This window comes from Bison bison, unplaced genomic scaffold, assembly GCF_000754665.1.
Source record: "Bison bison bison isolate TAMUID 2011002044 unplaced genomic scaffold, Bison_UMD1.0 scf7180017853731, whole genome shotgun sequence".
NCBI classification, from domain to species: domain Eukaryota; kingdom Metazoa; phylum Chordata; class Mammalia; order Artiodactyla; family Bovidae; genus Bison; species Bison bison.
Genome location: NW_011484304.1, coordinates 354,275 through 363,453, shown reverse-complemented (window position 1 = coordinate 363,453; position 9,179 = coordinate 354,275). Strand labels below are relative to the sequence as shown.

At 39.1% G+C, this 9,179-nt stretch overlaps 1 protein-coding gene across 2 annotated transcripts in view; it reads left to right on the top strand.

The window, feature by feature from the left end:
* BRD7 (bromodomain containing 7) overlaps positions 1-9,179 on the top strand; it is a 45,508-nt gene that overhangs the window by 28,722 nt on the left and 7,607 nt on the right. For both annotated transcript variants that reach the window (XM_010855140.1, XM_010855135.1), the window contains exons 7-9: positions 4,543-4,727; positions 5,739-5,862; positions 6,500-6,575. In XM_010855140.1, the coding sequence (XP_010853442.1) occupies positions 4,543-4,727; positions 5,739-5,862; positions 6,500-6,575 (385 nt within the window). The remainder of the gene's footprint in view (positions 1-4,542; positions 4,728-5,738; positions 5,863-6,499; positions 6,576-9,179) is intronic.

The window sequence follows — 9,179 nt, the reverse complement described above, 5'->3', positions numbered from 1 at the left end:
AGAGAAGGCTCTTGAGAGTCCCATGGACTGCAAGGAGATCCAACCAGTCCATTCTGAAGGAGATGAGCCCTGGGATTTCTTTGGAAGGAATGATGCTAAAGCTGAAACTCCAGTACTTTGGCCACCTCATGCGAAGAGTTGACTCATTGGAAAAGACTCTGATGCTGGGAGGGATTGGGGGCAAGAGAAGGGGACGACAGAGGATGAGATGGCTGGATGGCATCACTGACTCGATGGACTTGAGTCCGAGTGAACTCCGGGAGTTGGTGATGAACAGGGAGGCCTGGCGTGCTGCGATTCATGGGGTCGCAAAGAGTCGGACACAACTGAGCGACTGATCTGATCTGATCTGATCTGTGTCACAGTTTTACGCTTAAAGAATTGCCTTGAGGTGCAGATGTCTTGGTGTCTGTGTGCTTGGCTCTGAAAGTTTCTTGGATCCACTTAACTGAGGAAAGAAAAACATTTAGATTGATGATCATTCTTGCGCTCCTAATATTTAGACAACATCAATTTCCACTCTTTCCTAAAGACTTGGGAAGCTGTAATGTAAGCCAGTTACCCATCTTTGGCAAAATATGCAGAGGAAAGGGGAATATAAAGTGTTTATCCCATCCTTTGCAGAAATACTCAGAATCCAAGACCAAGCCATATTCAAATTATTTTAACCTGCAGATATTTATTTTTGTATTTGAAGTAAAGGTACACCCAAAAAATGCCGTGTTTTCTCCAGAATATGCACATTTAATTTTTAGAATAAGGTTTGATTTGCAAACATAATATATCCAAGTAAGTTTTTCAACTTTGATTTACCACTGTTTTCTCATCTTAAATAATACAGTTAATACAAGATGCAAATGATTCCAGAAGTTCTTGCATTTTATTGAGGGTGGGGTGTCTGGAAGCACAAAAAAAAACCTCTGTCCACTTTCCCCTTTCTCTCTCTGTTGTCTTCCTTTCCTTCAGATCTCTTCCTGTTGAGGAGCCCTACCCATCCTGTGTTATAGCTTCCTGTTGACTATTCTCTCCACCCTAGATGGGAGAGATTCTTACAACAGTGATTTTTAAATGTTTAAATTTAGACCTTCTGAGTTACTCTTTTTAATAGCACATCTCCCAAGAGAGCCCAGCACACCCTTCCATGAATGGTGTCTTTTGAAAAATAACTGGTTTTTAATTCAGTGTAAAAGTTGTAGAGCAGTCATTCATCATTTTTTTCAGTTATACACAAATAGTGACTGTTAGTAGATGTGTTATTTTTATAAAGAGTGGACATATGAAGAATAACTGTTTTGACCTCCTAAATAAATACTAAATGCTGTATTATATTTATAGTGACCTTGGGTCAGACTAATCAGATTTCAAGTCCTGGCTGTGCTGTTGAGACACTTGTGTGACCTTAGGCAGGCCATGTGACCTTTCTCAACCGTTTTACCATCATATAAAATGGCGTAACAGTAGTACTTACCTCACAGAATTATACCCTATGAGTGACAGCTCAGTAGGTACAGGTTCGATACCTGTACTGATAGGTTATAGGTACACTGTTAGCCCCTTCTCCAGGCGATTTTCCCAACCAGGAATCAAACGTATAGGTATAACAGTATAGGTGTAGGTAGAACACGTACAGCTTTAGGCTAACACAATAGGCGTTAGCCATTAATAATACATGGCAGAGAATCAACCCTTTAGTCATTTGTGAAATGGAGAATTGATCAACAGTATGCTGATTTGGAGACTTTTGGGTTACCGAAAAAGAAAGACATTGCTTTTAAAGTTCAGTTCAGTTCAGTCCCTCAGTCATGTCCAACTCTTTGCGACCCCATGAATCACAGCACGCCAGGCCTCCCTGTCCATCACCAACTCCCAGAGTTCACCCAAACCCATGTCCATCGAGTCGGTGATGCCATCCAACCATCTCATCCTCTGTCGTCCCCTTCTTCTCCTGCCCCCAGTCCCTCCCAGCATCAGGGTCTCTTCAAATGAGTCAGCTCTTCGCATCAGGTGGCCAAAGTATTGGAGTTTCAGCTTCAACATTCAGCTTTTAAAGTAAAATTAATTAAACTCAACTTTTTTCCATGACTTGTGTTGAAATTTAGAAAATTCCTTTAATTGAATTATTTTAATTTGATGCATTGTTTTTTCTAAGTTTGAAAATATTCCTAATGTAGGTTCTGCTTTATAAAATTCTAGAATGGAAGTTAAAAGGTTACTGAGAACTTTGTGATCCAAGCCCATTCATTAAACCAGCACTTATTGAGTACCTTCTATATGCCAGCCTCTGTTTCAGGTACTAGAAGTAGATGAGTAAAAAATGACTTAAGTGACATACACAAGAGGAAACACAAATGGCCACTAAATGCATATAGAAATAATCAAACTAATATTTTTAAGTACATATTAAAATAAGACCTGTTTTTAAAAATCGGTTGTTTTTTTTTTTTTTTTTTTTTTGATCACACCCCTAAGTTCCAGGGATTGAACCTGAGCCACCTACGGTAGAAGTTCCAGGTCTTAACCACTAGACTGCCAGGAAAAGTCCAGTATTTTTTTTTTTTAATGGTACTAATCAGTTTGCCAGGGAGTCAGAGAAAATTTCAAACACTGGTGGAATGTTCAAACACTAAAAATTATTAAAACTTTTCTGGGAAGCAGTTTAACAGTAAACATCAAAAGCCTGAAAAAATATTCATTCCCTTTGACCTAGTATTTTTACTCACGTGTTGGTCACTCAGTCATGGCCAACTCTTTGCTACAGATGGACTGTAGCCCATCTGGCTTATCTGTCCGTAGGATTCTCCAGGCAAGAATAGTGGAGTGGGTTGCCATTCCCTTCTCCAGGGGATTTTCCCAACCCAGGGATTGAACCCTGGTCTCTTGCCTTGTAGCAGATTGTTTACCACTGAGCCACCAGGGAAGCTGTTTTACTCCTCTGATTTATTCTAAAGAGATAGGGATTCCTAGAGATTTTTATTTTTAATAGCAGAAACTTGAAAATAAGTTAAATGTTCAGTAGGGGGTCATTAATTAAACCATGGGACACACAGGGGATAAAATACTATACAGTTACTTAAAATATTTTAGAGAATATTTAATGAAACAGAGGGGAGATATAGTTTATTAACTGAAAGAAAATTTGCTTATTCAGTATAATTCTGATTTGCTAATATGTGTAATGCTTAGAAAAATACTACAATGTTAAATCTGTTAACACTTTTCCTCTCTAGATAATAAATTAACAAGGTTCTTATTTTCTCCTTTACCCATGTCTTTGTCTACAATAAAATTTATTACTTAAATAGTTTTGACATTATTTTAAAAATTATGGTGGTTTAGTCACTAAGTTGTGACTGACTCTTGCAACCCCATGGACTGTAACCTGACAGGCTCCTCTGTCTGTGGGATTCTGCAGGCAAGAATACTGGAGTGGGTTGCCATTTTCTTCTCCAGGGGATCTTCCCCACCCAGAAATCAAACCCAGGTCTCCTGCATTGCAGGCAGCTTCTTTACTGACTGAGCTATGAGGGAAGTGCACTCTCTCTCTGCAGCAGCATTTGTATGTTATATATGTATTTATATATATATCATGTATGTTTTAATATAATTAAAAACTATAGTGCAGTAAAATTAGCAGGGTCCATTTCCTAAGGCTGTCACAATCTGCACTGCTAACACAGCAGAGTATGATGAGAAAAGGCCCCATCATGAGATCTAAGAGGCCTGCTCTTAGTCAGTGGTTCTGAGACCTTAGTTGAGTCATTTAGCATTTCTGGGCTACATTGTTCTTATCTGAATGACCTCTGGTCCTTTCCATTTCTAGTTTCTGTTACTCTGTAGAAGTCTTCCCTACTGTTGCTATGTAGGAGACTACACTCCATATTTTGTCTATTGACAACACAGAATTAAAAGGCAGAGTAGTTGCTAGGAACAAGTCTGCCTCTTTAACATTTGTCCAGAAACCACAGACCGTAAGGGATGCAATGGAAAATTCACATGTTTCACAGAATAGAAACAATACTTCTTTGGTTAGAACATTATGCGTTCTTAAAAAGAAACTCTGCTAGCAGCCTTTTCTCTTTGAGGCGTGTTTTCACACAGAAAAATGCCAGTCCTCAGTGACCATCCCAGGATGCCAAAATGTAAGAGATCTTCCCATATTCACATGCTCGTTTTAAATATCTAATAATTCATAAATCTCAGAAGATGAACTGTTTTATTAAATATGAAATTTTCACACACTATTCTACTAAACTTTATATTTACTACTGCTAAGAAGGTTTGGTCTTTATTCACACATTCTCTCCTGTGAACTTTTTGACGATGCAGTAAAGTTGCAAAGCATTCTCTTATGTTGGAAATTATCTGAATTAAGGAATAGACTTTATTGTCCTGGTTCCTAACTATTCTGCTCGGTAGGATTACATTTAATTGTTTTTCTTCCCTAATTAATGACAGGATCAGTGTAAACTCTTATGGGGGAAAATGCGTTACTTTACAAATGAATGGCAAATATACAATAAGAATACTGCTGAATATTTTTAGGAGAGAATTCAGAGCCTGAAGCAGAGCATAGACTTCATGGCAGACTTGCAGAAAAGTCGGAAGCAGAGAGACAGGACAGACACCTCGCAGAGTGGGGAGGACAGCGGTTCCTGGCCAAGAGAGAGGGACGATGCTGGAGACGCTGAGGCACAGGGCTTCAAGAGCCCCAATAAGGAAAATAAAAAGTAAAGAATCTTTGGAATATTACAGTTAAGCTGTCTTTTCCACGCCAGTAAGGGGAGAAAATACAATTCAGGGGCCTGCCTTGGGTCCATGGTTGGTTGGGTTTTGTCAAAGTCCATTTTGATGATCTGACACCCCTTTTCTCATACAAAGCACAGTTTGTCATTGTCTAAACACAATTCAGAAAATAGTTCTGAATGTCTATTCTGTAGGGAAGTCGTTTTAAAACCAGTAAATAGTCTCGAGGGACTCATGCTGACAGTGAGTTTATATTAATGGAGCTATTTAAGAAAAAGTTGTATATTCATTACCTCATTCCACAAAGGAGTCGAGCCCGTACTTAAGCCTAAGCACAGTTAAAGCTGCCTTCTAAACAGATGGGCTGTCTCTGAGATGTGTGCATGTTTTCCACCCAGCGTCAGCTGGTAGGAGCAGTGTGAACCACGGTCCTTCCAGCCATCAGCTGATGTGGCCTGACTCAGTTGCGTAATGTGTCCATCCCGCTCAGCTGCTGCCTCCCTGCCCTGACTCCCAGCACCTCGCTATCAGCTCTGGGAGAGGGGTTTAGTTAGCAGGTTGGGACTTCTGCTGTTACAGCACGACGTGAACTTGTGACAGGTTTTTCTTATATTTCTAAGATTTATACATTGTAATATGTGTTTATTTTAAATTTTAAAAGTTGGACTTCAGTGTACCAAATTGTAAAACAAATTGTGCACCCCTCTGCTTTTAAAATATATTTGAGATATGGTTCATTTTTATGAATAAACTAAGAAAAATGTGTAGGACAAATAATACTGAACACCGGGAGGGAACTGACCGACTACTTGGCTTGCCTTAGTGTTTGTGTGTCATTGGGGCCCCTTACCAGGTCATTAGGGAACAAAGTTTTAATCGGTGTCAGTAGCACACATTTCTCCACTTTGGTTGTATTCATATTTAGAATTACATCTTAATGTTTTCATCTTCTCCTCTTCTTTTTTTTTTTACTTAGTATTAATGTGTGTTTTCAGGAAAGACAAAGATGTGCTGGAAGATAAATTTAAAAGCAATAATTTAGAAAGAGAGCAGGAGCAGATTGACCGCATCGTTAAGGAATCTGGAGGAAAGCTGACCAGGAGGCTTGTTAATAGTCAGGTGATGGAGCTTTTCCTTTGTTTTCATTACCTACTGATTCGGGTTGTCTGAAACTTTTAGTTTTTAAGTTGCTTGTGTACTTTTAATCCATATCTGCCATAGAGCTCTTCAGGATAGCGCTCACAGAAGAAAAAGTAGTAATATACCTGTTTTTAAAGTACATAATTCATATTATCCTCTGTTACTGGCTAGAACGGTTTGGGGTTTTTTTAAGGGACATTAATGTGTTCAAATGTTGGAAAATGAACCACATACTTCTAAGATGAAAAGAAAACATACATGGTCTTTTGAAGTCATGTTGTTTAGCACCTTGGTTCTAAAACCAAATGAATTAATCCATGGGCTTAGGTAAGTCACTTCCCTTTCCTGGTTTTCAGTATACTTTTTTAAAACAGTTTAAACAGAACTTGGTGGCCTTAAGCACCCACGCAGCTCTTTTAAAATTCTGAGATTTTCTAACCTTTATTTCTTTAACCCATCAGCACCTGTATACATATGTGAAAGTTGATATGAGTATGATGATAGCCACGTGTAATATTAGTTTGACTAAACTAAGGTGAGGTTTTCTGGTGAGCAACATACATATGTATCATATATAGAACAGTTCATGCCATTTGAATACTTTGGGTCTTTGCAGTGTGAATTTGAAAGGAGAAAACCAGATGGAACAACAACATTGGGACTTCTCCATCCTGTCGATCCTGTTGTAGGAGGTGGGTTCACAGAATTAGACCGCACATGGACTTGATGCTAATGTGGCAAAGAGCAGTCCCCTGGTGAACATTTTAGAGGAGCAAGTCTGAACGTTGATAAACCCAACTATCATCATCTATAAAGAATTTGTCTGGGTATCCTGTACTTCATACTAACAGCCAGCCTACTTTATTTCATCCCAAACTAAGTACTACAAAATCAAGTTTTCTTTACAATATGAAGTGCCTAGGACGTCCCTGGCAGTCCAGTGGCTAAGCCTTTGCTTTCGAATGCAGGGGGTGTGGGTCCAGTCCCTGGGCGGGGAGCTAAGATCACACATGCCTTGCAGCCAGAAAACCAAAACATAAAACAGAAGCAGTGTTGTACACATTCAATAAAGACTTTAAAAATGTGGTCCACGTGAAAAAAGATTTAAATATATCTAAATACCTGTACTATCATACCCACCATTAACAAACCCAAAATATTAGGCAGTCATTTCTAGCCCTGTTTTAAGACACTGGCACTTCTTGAGATACCTCAAAAAGACTCGGGCAATATCTCAAAACCTTCAGACTATGGCATAATAAAATTTAACAGACTTTTTAGGGAATAAAATGAATATATATGCCATGTAGTAGTACCTTAATGGTAGTGAAATAATATATAGTAAATGACATGATATCTTTCACCATGGTTGATAGAAAGATTATAAAGGTTAGGAATCACTGTTTTAGAACATCAGTCATACTTTTATTTTTTCAAATGATATTTTAATGGAAATAGAGGGAATATTTTGAAATTTGAGGTAAGAATGGGAAATATGTATCATTTATCTTGAAGGGAATCATGTTGTGATAAGCATGAGAATGTTTATAAATAACGTCCTACTACCATTAGGAGGGAGATAATTGGGGATACAGAAATGAATAATGACAAGATTCCAGGAAATAGCTTCCAATATTTATTACTTACAATGAGGAAGGCACTGTCTTAGGAGCTGGAGGTGGAGCTAGGTGTAAAAGGGAACGAAACAGGAACAGACAAGTCCTTTCCCTTACATTCTGTGCAGTGGGGAAAGAATAACAAAAAGAATCAAGAGGTAGCAGCCTGTCCACCATGAATCAGTGCATCAGGGGAACAGAGCAGTAGAGTAGTAACAGTGTCTGGAGGTCAAAGACTGCTTCCTTAAGAGGTGTTTAGGTTGATCCCAAAGTGGTGAGTAAGGGACTGGGGAATAACAAGTAAAAAAAAACCTTGAAGCAGAGAAGAGCTTGATGCCAGCCTGTCGATGTTTCCTTTTAGCACTGCAGCGCACTCTTGAAATGCTGAAGCAGGAGAACATTAATAGGCTCCTTGACTTAGAAGGAAAGGAACTGGTGCTGTGATTTCAAAACAAAACTCTTTTACTTTTTTATTTATTTATTTTTTTTTGAAAAAAAAAAAAAAAAATCCTGTGAGGCCCTGCAGCCATTCCAGGTTGATGCAGAGGTACAGGCCATAGACCAGGCCTTGCTGCTCAGGCCGGAGGAGCCGCCCCCGCCGTGGCTGTGGCCCTGCGACACCACTGCCCACACCCCACTGCTGCTGCCACCACTACCTACAACTTGCTCTTTTCGCTCTGGCCCCATTTTTTACTTTTATATGAACTTCTCATAGTAGAATTTTTTAGGGTCTTGGGTCATAGAAAATGCCACAGGATTGAAAACATTGCTCTTTCTGATTTATCAGTGATGAAAATTTGGTGATAAGAGATGCAGCTAAGTTGATTTAGGTGAAACCTTTCTAAAAGGCACAAAGGTCTGCCCCTTTCTTTGTATCTGGGGTTCTAGTCTCTGCTCTTGGTCTGGTTTTCGGGGTTTCCAGCTCCTGTAGACATTTTGAGATGCGGCCAACACTGACTTGATCCTCACACTCAACAGCTGCTTCCCCAGGAGGCCAGTTTACTGGTTTAAGGTGGAAGATACCCCTGTTCGCGTCTCAGCTTCATCCTCCTGGTTGGAAGTACTAGTACCAATTAAGACACCAGATGCTTACCAAGGAAGGAAGATTTTGTTCAGAGGTTTGGAGTTTCTCACAAGTGCTTCTACTTTGTCACATTGATCACATGTGGAAGTAGACTCTATTCCAGGGTGGTCTTGTTACAGAAACCAGAGCTCTTCAGAAGAAAACAGTCTTTTCTGTTGGATTTTGTTAGAGACCACATTCTCTCCTGACACCATCCTTCTCTGTTCTTATGCTTATATCACAGATTTCCAACATCATTACAGGGGTTCATGCCTGGTTTACAGGCTTTCGTCTTTAAAGGCTGTTCGTCTCTGCAGTACAAGTCTGCCTCTTGTAGAGATTAATTTATCCTGAATGTATTATGAATTCTCGTCTTTAATCAGGGATTTCCCCTTCTTTTACTTGACCTTTTCTCCTGATTTACTTCCATCATCTTAACACTGAAAGGTCCGACTTTTAAATGTTTTTTAAAGTGAAGTGCAACATGATTATAAAGAATACGAGGATACTGCAGAGTATGATGAAAAGGACCAGATTTGGATCCTGGCTACATTCCTGCCTTTCTCAGCTCAGATTTTTTTTGTTAAAAATGGGTAAAAAAAAAAAAAAAAAAATAT